This window comes from Chelmon rostratus, chromosome 20, assembly GCF_017976325.1.
Source record: "Chelmon rostratus isolate fCheRos1 chromosome 20, fCheRos1.pri, whole genome shotgun sequence".
NCBI classification, from domain to species: Eukaryota; Metazoa; Chordata; class Actinopteri; order Chaetodontiformes; family Chaetodontidae; genus Chelmon; species Chelmon rostratus.
In genome coordinates this window covers 11,258,940-11,272,211 of record NC_055677.1, presented here as the reverse complement: position 1 = coordinate 11,272,211, position 13,272 = coordinate 11,258,940, and the positions used below count along the sequence as shown (strand labels likewise).

The 13,272-nt window shown below is 43.8% G+C and overlaps 1 protein-coding gene across 1 annotated transcript in view; it reads left to right on the top strand.

Moving 5' to 3' along the window:
- The window catches only part of LOC121623606 (solute carrier organic anion transporter family member 5A1), a 38,986-nt gene that overhangs the window by 18,905 nt on the left and 6,809 nt on the right, over positions 1 to 13,272 (top strand). The window contains exons 3-6 of the mRNA XM_041960933.1: positions 2,515 to 2,647; positions 2,757 to 2,974; positions 7,868 to 8,032; positions 11,942 to 12,140. Of these exons, the coding sequence (XP_041816867.1) occupies positions 2,515 to 2,647; positions 2,757 to 2,974; positions 7,868 to 8,032; positions 11,942 to 12,140 (715 nt within the window). The remainder of the gene's footprint in view (positions 1 to 2,514; positions 2,648 to 2,756; positions 2,975 to 7,867; positions 8,033 to 11,941; positions 12,141 to 13,272) is intronic.

The window sequence follows — 13,272 nt, the reverse complement described above, 5'->3', positions numbered from 1 at the left end:
TGTCTGGCTCAAGCCAGAGTGTGTTTAAGTGATGGTGTGTTATATTTGGGGCACAGGAAGGGTCAGTGGTCCGCAAGGTGAGGCGATAAGAATGATTAATCGATGGACTTTCCTTTATGCGGCACTCCACTGCAGAAATATCCACCTTAACTCATCGTTTAGTCAGACTTGAAATCCTGTTTCCTTCAAAGCAAAATCCACTATTAACCAGCTCAAAGCTACAGTATCGTCTTTAGATTTGCATTTCATAACATCGTTTTGAAGGGCCGGGGTGCTCTGAAGCTCAATCGAGGCAAAAGATTTGAATCTGCAATCTATAAAAATATGTGCACCAACCGTTCAGACTCACCCTCATCTTTAAACTCAGTCGTCAAGGTCTCGTCAGCCTTTATTATTGCGGACTATGTTCCGTGCTTTATAGATTGCTATTATTTTGCCGGACCACAAAAGCTTGATTCACTGTCTTAGGTTTTGTGAGACGTTTTTAATTTCAGGATGGAGATGATAAGATAAGCCCTCTTGCTGTCCTTGCCAACTATAATTAATTGTTTATTGTCTCCGTGTGGTAATTTATCCAGTTACATTGTGTAACGGTTTGACTGCTGCAGTGAATTGACTCTGTAGCCAGCAGGATATGAGAAATGGCTCAGTGAAAGGAGTTAAAAAAGATGAAATATGATATGCTAGGGGAAGAGAAAAAGAGGCAGGAGAAGCGAAAGAGGGACAGACACAAGCTTTCTGTGTTTAGAGAAGTGATTCATGTCTACTCGTATAGATTTATAGGAATGAAATTGCTGCAGACCTTCAGGCCTCTCGCACTTTTACGTGTTTGATATATATTTCAAAATGTATGCTCTGTGAATGACTGCTACCTTTTCTCTCCCATCACATGCACATACAGTCTGTGGGCAGAAACTTGCATTAAATCACCAGGGTCTTTGGAGCCAAGGGACTTGACCATTGTTGCCTTTTGTTTTGTGTTGATATGTGCAAGCATCTGTGTGTGTGTGTGTTTGTGTCTGCTTTAGGCTGATAAGAGGATTTGTTGAAGGGCGTTTTGTTCTTTAAGCTGCATTTTTCCTGTCTTTCTCTTTTCCCCAACAGTTTTTGTTTAAGGAGGCCATGATTTAATTAAGTCTAGATAAGCATTTGGGCTTTGGGACATTGTTGGAACCGCATCGTAGGAGTTAACATGCATATTTCTGCTCTGTTAGCCACGTCCAGGCTGGAGAGGATGTCCAAAAGTGCTCAAAGCATTGGGATGAGCATATGAGGGCAGTGAAAGATGCAAGCCTCTCGGGACGCAGGGACGCTATATGCAAATGTTGGCGGGTCAGATGAAGCATTTGGCGAAACAGACTGTGATGATGATGTGGCTTTTGAGCTTCCATTCTGACAAAAACAAAACTTTGTTGATGGAGGAGAGGATTGTGTGTGTGTCTGTGTGTGTGTGTGTGTGTGTATGTGTGTGCGTGTGCGCACGTGCATTTGTTATGTAATCTGGCAGAGAGGAGGTGTTCCTCTGGTCTCTGGGGAGAGATTAGACATTTGAGTGTTGGTCTGGACACACACACACGCAAAAGAAGGGGGATATACCCATTTAACTGTCCAGCATTAAATTTGAGCTTGTGTTCAGTCTTTTTTGTTCAAGAAATAAAATGCGACCACATTCCTTTCAACATGAACCTAATTCTTAAAGCAACGTTTGAGACGCAGAAATAGACGAACAGGAACATTTCGCTTGGTGTCTGCTTGTGGATGAGAAACATTTTAACGCACATTCGGAAACACACAGCCATCATAAAGGGCTAATCCCTCCCCTCAGTCACACACACACACACACACACACACACACACACACACACACACACACACACACACACACACACTCTCTGACACCCTGGCGGCTGGCAGCAGTGTTCCAGGTGTAATTATAGAAAGTTTTGCCCCCTGATTACAGCTGGTAAATGGCTTTGACTCACGTCTCTGCCTGATGTCCGCAGGAGGTTTTTCCACTTGTCCGACTAAGGTTATCTAACTTTAATGAGTTTTTCCCTTCCTGCGGCAAAGCGATGGAGTGTGATTGGTACACCTCCATTACGGTATGGATGCCCCTGAGGGTTAATGTTTCGCCCCCGCTCGCTCTGAGCTCTGCTGGCGTTGGAGAGCTGCAGGCGTGCCCTCAGGTCACCGCGAGACCTGAGGAGCTTTCAGGTCGGCTGTTACGGATGCTTCAAAAGCTGTGAGAAATGACCTCAGGGCTGCTGGAGAGTTCCCACTGACTCCAGGACAGGTGTTCTGGATACGGTGGACGGTGCTTCAGGGGTAATGAACAGCTCCCTGGTCTGATTTAAACGGTCACAGTTAACAGCAGTCATTAATGAAGAAAGTGGAAACACTTGTAGGCTTCCTGTTTTAGTAATGAGAGTTCATGCTCCAAGTATTTCCAGTTAGGAAACCAGTTTAAAGGGGTTTCTGGATGTGTCTGATTGGTTCTGTCTTTGTTTCTTCTAGCCATCATGTATGTGATGGGCGCCCTGGGGCCTGCAGCTGGCTACCTGCTCGGAGGCGTCCTCATCGGCTTCTACGTCGACCCCAAAACTGTGGTCAACATTGACCAGAGTGACCCCCGCTTCGTCGGCAACTGGTAAATATGCATATGCATCTGTATGACTGCCCCGATGGCTTATGTGTGCTCACTGCGTGATCTGTCCTCCGTTGCCTTTGACAACCCGTCTGCTGTTTCTTTCTCTCAGGTGGAGCGGCTTCCTCTTGTGCGCTGCAGCCATGCTCCTAGTCATCTTTCCCATGTTCGCGTTCCCCAAAAAGCTGCCTCCACGCCACAAAAAGAGGAAGAGGAAAAAGATCGGCTCGCCCGGCGACGTGTCCAGCGACGACGACGTGATGAAGGAAAAGTCCGGCAGCAAAGGCCAGAACGTCTCCTCCTCCATGGGCTTTGGGAAGGACATCAAAGGTGAGGAACAGATGATATCAGCCTTCCTTTTTCCACCTCTCGACTCGGTGTATCTTACATAAAGCCAACTGTGAGCTATTGATGTACAAATGGACTATAATCCAATCAATGGCCGGGATTAGACATTTTATCTGATAGTGGGAGCTCCATTGAGATCTCCTGTAAAGATGTTACTGATTTCTGATGGCGAAGGTTGTCCACACAGTTGACCAATGGAGCTTGTGATTCACTGTCATCATGGGCAGTTTTAGAGGACGCTGGGTTCTATTTACTTCATTGAATTAATAGTAAACATGGCATAAAGACGCATTATTGCCGTCAGTCAAAGACTTCAGGTTTAATTTTAGCCATCTTGAGTTTAAATTAAGAAACATTTTGGCGTTGTACTTCACTTGCCGTGTCTCCTCTGAGCCACATATCTCCTGTTTTTTCCTGGGAGAGCCCCCTGGTTAAAGCTGAATTTTGCTCCAGTGTTCCCCAGTTTGCTCGTTTAATTTCTTTCTCTCACAGCCAGTCTCTCTCTCTCAAATGAGCTCTCGGGGGGCCTCAGTCACGTTTCCACACACAGGAGTAGAGTCTCGGCAGCAGAGCAGAACTGTAGCGTTCGTGTTTGCGCTCTTTATTTCATGCAGAATAACAATAAAGCCAACTCTTAACTTGTATTTAAATGGGTGCATACTCATTGATTCATGCTCATGTGCATCGCCAGAGCAGTCCAGACAGGATTTCGCCACGGAGAGCAGATAACACACACTGCAAGCATGAATGCATTATAGCTTCCTCAGCCCAGTGGTAGCTCTCCTGCTGTTGTACTTGTCCCAGCAGGACGTTTTGGGCTGTTGTGCAAATTGTGCCAATTTTGCAGAGCCGGGCACTCTAATGTTTGGATCTGTAATGTATTTTGATGCTGTGTGTGTCCTTCTGTTGAGGCCTGTGTTGCCTATAGCACAAATTCAGCATTTTCTGTGAGAGATGTGCTGCATTTTCTTGCCCTTCAGATCACCAACAAAGACTGAAAACTGCAAACACTGAGTATTTTCATTAATGCACATGTCAGTGCGATGTACGTCTGATTCTGAAGCGTTTTGGTCAACTGCTGTTTGCAAGAATTCTTTGCATTCATGGAATTTTAGGTAGTATAGATGTAGTACAGAACAATCCCATTTCATTAGGTGATTACTTACCTTACAGCATTTAGAATACAGATACAGTCAACTAAATGTATGTATGTTACTCTTAAGCAGGACTAAAGTAGTTTTAACAACTCAAGAATCACATTTAGTTCCATTCAAACCCAATATTTAAAGTTCCTGACAGATGGTATAAAGCTGACATGATAGAGTGTTTAATACAGACCTACCTCAGTATGATGAATTTAGGGCAGGAACTAACAATTATTTTCATTATTGATTAATTAGTCAGTGTGTTTTTAAATGTCCTGTTTAGCTTGATAAACAGTACAATACCCAACAGAAAACCAGCAGATCTTTATATCGGAGATCAGATTTAAAAAAACATAACCAAGTAACTGATTATGAAAATAGTTTGGGATTAATTTTCTGTTTATCTCCTAATCGATCAGTACCAGCCGAACCAACAGCCGCTGTACAGAATCATCAGCCAGCAAAAAAGCTCTGTGCTAACAAGATCATTGATATAAATTCAGTTTGTCTAATCCAGGACCTATTTTTGGTTTTCTCTCACTTTTAAATCTTCTGATTCCAGATTAATGTTAAGCCTCAAAATGATTATCTGTCCTTCAGATAATCGTCGTTCACACCATTGTTGCCAAGTATTTGTCCTTCTATCAGATCCTCTGCTGAGACTTTACAATGAGCTGAAACACCACTTGTACTTGCTACAGTGCATTTACAGATATTACAGATAAGGTGCTATTATTACCTGTCCATGCTCAGAGAGAAATGATTCACAAAAAAGCAGATGGATGGAACAATTAGAGAGAGTCATCAAATAAATTCTCACAAAAAAAAAGCAAGTGTGGCAACTATTGCGAGCCAGTGGTCTGTCTGATTGAGAGAGCAGCTGCTGTAGACGTCAACAGGACCTCGCCATCTGTCCCCCTCATGACAAGATTACAGCCCAACTCCACAGGAATGAAATAATTAGTGTCACTATTCTAGTCGTACTTTTTCATCTGAGATAACACTGACAGATGCTAACATTTCCCCACCTACAACAAGATTAGTTAAGTTAGTGCTGAGACGGCAATCCCCAAATCAAAGCCCCGTGCCGCCCGGTTAGCCTCATAAAGACCTCCCCAATAAAAAGGCAATTATAATCCACTTTACATGCTTTTTCTTTTGTTCTTTTTTTGCTTTGAGACAGAAAAAGCCCCCCGTGATGGCCTTATGACTGTAAAGTCATAATGTTTGGCTCCGGCCAAAGGATTAAAACACTCGGGACACACACACAGAACAAAATTACGCATGCCAATTGTGTGCTCGGTGAGATGAAGCCAAATGTTTGGAAGTCTGACCTTTTTTCCCCCAAACGTCGTCCTTGACAGATCACACAGATTGGGAGAGAAGCGACTGCATGGACAGAACACAGACGAAATGATTAGAATCTTCAAAAAGATCATATTTTAATATGAAAGGCTCTATTAAATGCTCCTTTGGACGCCGGCCTTCCTCATGTCTCAACCCGCAGACGGTTAAGGTCGAGGGCAGCGCAGCACGTTTGACTGGAACCCCCCAAAGTTTGCATTCATGTGCTCACAGAAGCTTTTTGTGCACACGAGCGACCTCGTTTCTTTAACTTACTCATCATTGCTTTTGATGGAGGGACCTTTCCTGGCCTTTTGCATTTCAGCTGCATAAAAAAGAGAAATGAATATTACATTGTAATATAGATTTTTTTGTCCTTGGGGTTATGGTCATGGATGTAAGAGAGGCAAGAAGACATCTGCCTTAGCTCAGCTCAAGGCCATGTAGTCCCTGCAGCATGTCCTGGGTCTTCCTCGGGACAACCTAACCAGGTGCCCAAACCACTCAGCTTTCATCTAAAGAAGCGGCAGCAGCTTGAGTCTGAGGTCCCTGTGGATTGCGGCGATCCCCATTCTGTCAGACCTGCTCCTGAAATCTTTCGCCTCAGTCTTGTTGAGATGAAGGAGCTCATTTGTTCCAGTGACCCAGAGAGCAGTGTTTTCTGCAACCTTGTGTTTCTGGCAAGGACATTTAATGCAAAATGTTCAAATTCATGAGCCTGTACGCTCCACCGATCAAGAAAACGATCGTAGTAGCCTTAAAGTGACAAGGAGGGGCCTCAGTTTTTTTTCTCCCAATGTTTCCAACCAAATATGAGTACTTACGTTTGGGTACTCGCCAATACCGAATACTGATACAAGTGCCTAATAATACTGTGACAGTTCCACCTTTGGAAACATGTTTTCCTGTAACATGAAAAGTGTACAACATGCGACACAGAGCTTAACAGCCTTTTACTTTCTCTAGTTTTCTCTCGCCTGTCCAGCGTTTGCTGGAGTTGGTCGTTTCTGCCCCGCTGCTAGCATCAACAAACTCCTTGAACTCTGTGTTGTGTTGATTCTTTGGATGTTTTATCAGATCGCTTGTTAAAGGAGCTGCTTTTCACCCCTCCTCCTGGAAGTTTAGCAGAGTCTAGTTTGCAGTCTTCTTGCCACCTTTCTGCTCTACTGATGAGAGGTTAACATCGGATGCCGTAGTATCTGAGTAGTTTTATAATTACGAGTACATGAGCGCAGCATCAGACCGATACCTGATACTGATGGTTTTAAATTGCCAATCTCTCCCAAATCGCAAGATTACATTTTATTGGATGAAATCATGTGTACATGCAACAGCTCATGCAAATGTTTGTAGATGTAGATGTTTGGGTTTCTAATATAATATTTTTTTTTTAACATGTTTGGCATTGTGCATTGATGGCATACCTATCCTCAGGGTCACCCACAGGGTAGAAATGGAAAAGGAATTTTAAGCATTTTTAGTCAAAATGGCCATTTAAGGCTTCTCCAAGACATCTTATGGAACTGGTTGAGATTTTGGAGATAGTCTGCCCTGCTGCTGTGCCTGTGAGTAAGAAACTGAACCCATATTAGCTCCTAATATGGATCTGCTCTTCATTTCCTCTGATGTTGTTTTTGTGTTTGGGGATCAGTCGACCAAAAATGCCATGTTTTGCCATCCAGTGCAAATAAAGTGTACAGAGTGTTAAAGTCACGAGAAAGTTAAAACTGTCTCATTCTGCCTAGTAACAATAATGTACTTACAGTTTGACCACATGACTCTTGAGTGGCAGGATGAGAGGGCATTCTGCACCATGTCACCCAAATCACATGGACACTGTCCTCAAGCAAGACATAAAGGACATGTTTGCCCTTGTTCTGATGAACCGAGGATGACGGCGTAGAGGCTGCATTTGCAGAGCTCGGTCTGTTTTCAGGCTCGCAGCGGAGATGGACACGATCTGCATACTGGCTGCTGGCTGTATGAGCTTCTTAAAGCGTGACAGGGTTTCAGGCTACAACGAGCATCTGTGTGTTTATGTATCAGTGTATGCCTCTGCAGCGTCGCATAAAACGAGAATACTTACCCAGCTGTAATGAGACAAGGCTGAATGCACGTTTGAATGTTATTTGTGTGTGTGTGTCAGAGACATTTAAAGATGGTGTTAACTGCACTCTATTATTACCTGAGGTTATTATTACATAAGGTTTATTTGGGTTACAGACCCATCTTTTTCAGTCGTTTCTTAATTGCAGCTTTCCAGTGATGATTCTGTCTGGTTGGTTGGTTTGTGTAGGAGTGAGAGGCAAATTAAGAGACTGATTGTGTGTTAATTACAGCACCACCGGTAATGAAGTGCTCTGTCTCGTCTCGTGTCCCTCCCCAGACCTCCCCAAGGCAGCACTGAGGATCCTCAGCAACATGACCTTCCTGTTCGTCAGCCTGTCGTACACGGCAGAGTGTGCCATCGTCACCGCCTTCATCACCTTCATTCCCAAGTTTATTGAGTCGCAGTTTGGTATCCCCGCCTCCAACGCCAGCATATACACTGGTAAGTGTGTCTGTGGACAGTGTCTCGGTGTTATTTTATTCTCATTCACTTCATCACAGCACAGTCAGACATATTCTTGAGTTGTCTTGTGAGTCACCGTCCCCTGTGGGCCGCCCTCAAGGATGTGTGGGAGCCTGTAATGAGGGTTGTTTTACAATATGTTCAGAGCAATAAAGTAAAATCAAATGTTGCACTGAAATTGGTGCAGCAGAGCATGATGATACCATATAGCTGCCTGTAAAAGTTGAGGTGGCATTGAGTTGAGGTGAATGACATGAAAACTCAAAGCAAGTAGACATGCAACTAACTAAATACATTCACGGTTAATCTTTCTATTATTGTTGGGGTTATTTTAGTTTGTAAAATATGGTAAACTAGTAAAAATTGTGGTTTTCCACAGCCAAATCTGCAGAGTTACTTTTTATTGTGTGACCAATTGTCCAAAACCCAAAGATATTCAATTTCCAGTGATATGAAATGGAGAAAAGTGCAAGTTCTCTCATTTCAGAAGCATCAGCGTTTGTGCTCAATAAATGGCCTCACCATCATTAAAATCACTGCTGATTTATTGTCCGTCAAGAGACTAATTGATTAATCAGATAGTCGTTTCATCACTGAAATTAAGAACAGATATGGTAAGGTAATCTCAATCGATGAGGGTAAATGGACCAGTTGAGGACAAGAGAAAACGAGTTCTTCCTCGTCTGGAAGCTCCGCCACAACTTTCCAGCTGCGACAAAGAAATGTTGGACATATTTAGGGGGAGAAATAGTGTGTATAAAGCAGTCATTTCATAGGTTAATTGAACCGTCCCTGAGAAGATCTGAAATAACCCAGACTATTAGATCAATGAGGCAAAACTGCCCTCTACAAAGAAATAATCAGAATTTATTACCCTAATCTGCAGCATTAAAAAAATAATGCATCAATCCTTTATTGAGTTGTATGTCACGGATACAAGGAAGCAAATATGTCATTATATTGAGACTTTACATTTCAAACCTGTGTGTGCACATAAATACACTCGAATGATGTCTTGTTTAAAAGAAGCGTTTCATTGCAGTGAAAAACAGTTTATTCTATAGTATGAGTGTTTATTCTGGACAGGATGACAAATGATGCTTTACCACATACTATATGTTATTAGTCTGCACCAGTTTAAGCACACATTTGTTCTCACCTCGCCACGTGCACACGGTGATTCACCATCGAAGGGTAGCGCTATGAGTCATGGACTCTCGCTGACTTTCATTCAGTGATAAGCTTCCGTTATATCCCCCGACTGCAACACACAAGTCTCTGGTGACCGCGGGAGACGCATTCATCATAATGTGATCACGCGTGCACACATGCACACACACACACACGTTACCCTCTGCTTTGCTTGTGATTTGTGCACCGCACATGTTCAAAGTACCCGTCCAGTCCTTCAGTCGGGTCTGCGCCAGCGGTGCTAATACACAAGTAATCTGCTATCAGGATTATTATAGCAAGTAGTGACTGAAAACTAATTACACCAGTGAAAGCAAAAAGGTGTGTGTGTGTGTGTCCTAGTATTCTGCTGCATAACATACGGTCATCTCTATAAACACAAACACACACACACATACACATACACAATACCATTGCCTCATCTCATCTGCCTGTTGCCAGGATACAAGGGGTAAGGGCAAATGGGTGGTGCGGTTGCCATGGCTACCCATACGATGCCAAGCTGCTGGGATGTGATGGAGGTTGGATAGGAGGAGGAGGAGGAGAGCGCTCCTGTTGATGGGAGCACAGTGCTTCCTCAGGCAGCCAGATGGACTGACCAACTGTGACATTTCCCCGATGATTGTGGGATTGTTTTTGAAGAGTGACCAGAAGACCTGACCGCCGCTTTCAGACGTGTAAATCACCTGTGTGTGATGTTATGACATCATCTGGTGATAACAATAGAGTTTGAACTTTGATTGGTTTTTAGTTTGAGACCATTTTATCAAACCTGATCATTTAGGATTAACTTTCAACAATTTAAAACAACAGAGGAACAAAAATTATTTTATTGATGATTTACATTCAGTGAACTAAAAAAAAACTTTGCCAGAGAAAATATTAATAACATTTTAAAATATTTGCTATTTAGCTCAACAACTCACAGTTAATAATGTGTACATTACAATTCTGCTTAAAAAAGAGCAAAATGCTAATATCAGTATGCTAATATTAAAAAATGACAATGTTAACATGCTGAAATTTAGCAGGTATATCATGTTAACCACTTGAGTTTAGTGTGTTAGCGTGCTAACATTTGAGCATTTAGCAGCTAAAGACCCAGATACTGCGTTCCCCTCTTGGCAGAGAAAAAGAGCGAAAAAGAAAGTTGACGTTGGACTTGCATTCATGCTGGTTGCAAAAATAAGCAACAATATGCAAACAGGTTTGCTTTATCAACTTAAAATATCTTCCAAGTGGCCAAAAGAGGTATCTAGAATTAGCAGCAGTCCAGAGAAGGGTATGTATAAAGAAAAGCATCATAGCTTTGTCTCACTGAAGTGATCTGTAGGGAGCGAACCATAAAAACAACACAGCAGTGCAGAAACCAAAGATGTCAAAATGAGATAAATGGAAGTCTTGCAAACTACCACCTCGATGAGTGCGTGTCATGCCCGGTTAAAGAGCCGCCACTGCTACATGCTCATTAGATGTTGCTACAGAAATAGCAGTGTAACATATCACACACGCCTCCCTCAGCTGCAGTTCCCCCCATGCTGATGTCGCTGCTCTCTACCAGTTTCTCTGAATTTTTCTTTTGCAGTTGGCGGCTCTCCTAATATCAGCCACTGTTTCAGTCAACGAGTTTCAAGCCGCAGTCGGTCACAAGAGTCACGGCTTCTTTGATGTAGGATCTCAACAGTAGATCACCACCGACATGCACACGTTTATTAATTAACCACGGAAAAAACAAAGTGGCTCACGTTCGCGCCTGCAAAGCTGTTAATCCAGATGGATAATGTGTCAATCATTCAGGTGGCATTTAACACTACAGCATAGTGTGTGCGCCTTTATGTCGCTGTGATATAACATCTGGTTTGGCTGTGTACATGTTTAATCCTGCAGAAAGCACAAGGTTTTAGCACAGAAACATGCACTCACAGCATAATATTATGCCAGCTCTCACTGAGCATGCTCAAAGAGTTGCTTTCTTTCCCCGTCTCTTCCCCTCTGTCTGTCTTTGTCTATGTTGCACACACATACATAGAGAGACGCCAGATGACATTTCTGTGTACTTGGATCACTTCTCTGTTGATCCTCTATCTTTGAAGGCCCTCCGCTCCCGCTGACTGACCCTGTCTTGCTTGTTTCCGGGCTGCGTGCCCCTGTGGCTGGGCTCGAGGGCTGCAATGTGCAGCCTCTCCAGGCCTTAACTCCTGCAAGATGACACTTTCCACCCGGTCCATCCTGCCAGCAGCCAGCTCTGGCTTTCTTCATGCTGTCAATTAAACTAGCTCTCGTGGACGGCGAGCACGTGCCACCGCCTGAAATGACTCACTGGTAGCCCGTAGCGTAGCCCGGTCACATTGATACAGCAAAGCCTTCTCTGCTCTCTTTCTTTCTTTCAAGTTATCTATTCTTGGTTTAACAGGGGGAAGTCACACAGAGATTGACGTTTCTTTTCAAGCTTTTTCAATCATACAGTCTTTTCATATAAAAGCTGATGTTCACATGTTCATGTTAGTGTGCCTGATTGAAATCCTGTAAATCCGCTGCTCTTTGCACTTAGTCAATCATGCTTTGCAGTAATGAATTCAGTGCAAACATTTTTTCATGACGCAAAATTAGCTGCTCTATTTCTGTGCCGTTTGCGAACACTTGTGAAGTTTTACCTCCATCTCAACTGCTCCTTCCTCTCTCTGGTCTATCTCACAGGTGTGATCATCGTGCCCAGCGCCGGGGTGGGCATCGTGCTCGGGGGCTACATCATCAAGAAGCTGAAGCTCGGCGCCAGGGAGTCGGCCAAGCTGGCCATGATCTGCAGCGGGGTGTCTCTGCTCTGCTTCTCAACGCTCTTCATAGTGGGCTGCGAGAGCATCAATTTAGGAGGCATCAACATACCCTACACCACCGGGTAAGGAGATCCTGTGTGAGCACATGCAGCTGTCTGTCTTTTTGCATTAGCATGTGCTTTTTAGTTCGCTCCTTTTTAATGTGATACTTGGGAGCCAGGTATACATTTGTGTCTAAACTGCTCATTAAAAAATACATTTGTTTGCATATAAATTCATGTCTGATATACACACATACCGGAGGAGGTTCATGGGTGTGGGACGCTGTCACCGCTGCCATCATCCTCATGTGTTGTGGCGCTGTGTTGGAGTGTGAATGACTAATTAGCAACACTGGCATCTGCTCTCGTGGCTCCAGTGAATCACTCTGCCACCTCTATTTCTGAAGCCGCCGCTCGACACCACATCAGCAGCGAGGCTGCACAGCTAACAGTCATCCCATAGTGTCAGGCCCGGCGGACAGACACACGGGGCAGGCGTCTGCAGGCACACGCGGTTTTGAACGCTCTCGTGCAGACGGGCACATAGGGCCCCATGCATGGAGTCACCTTGGATGATGCCCTGCATACTGCATTAATATCCCATCTCATCATTCTGTATGCTGCTTGTCTTATTTGTACCAAAAATCAACATTGTCAACTTTGCAATCAAGCATTAATTCTGTGAGCATATAGTCATAAGTACTAGATATATAAAAACATACTTTGCTAATGGACCTAGTGTATCAGTATGGGCCAGTTAACTGTGAAGTCCACTGAACACACAAAGGTGAAACTGCTAAACCTCTGTGAAATTTGCTTTTCACATAACTGCCTTAATCAAAGTGACTATTTGCCAAATAGTGCATGTGCCCTTTAAAGCCCCACAGATGACCCATTAATAACTGCAGTCTTTGTTTAAGCCGGTGTTTATAGAGGGGCGAACAAGACGTGTGAGCCGGTGGGGCTCCTCATTATGAACAGCACCGGTCACCAGTCACTGGTAGCACCCACATGAGGAATGTTCAGCCCAGGCCCACCCTTTGTGTCACTTGTCTGCGCTCCCACACTAGTCTAGACGTAGCTGGAGACTATGTGGCAAAAAAAAGGACAAACGCCAAAGGTCCTCAACCTCTTCCGAGCCAAGCTGCACATCAAGTTATGTAATATTTGATTCGAGTGGTGCACGATTACGAGTTGGGCCTGTGTGCTTAAT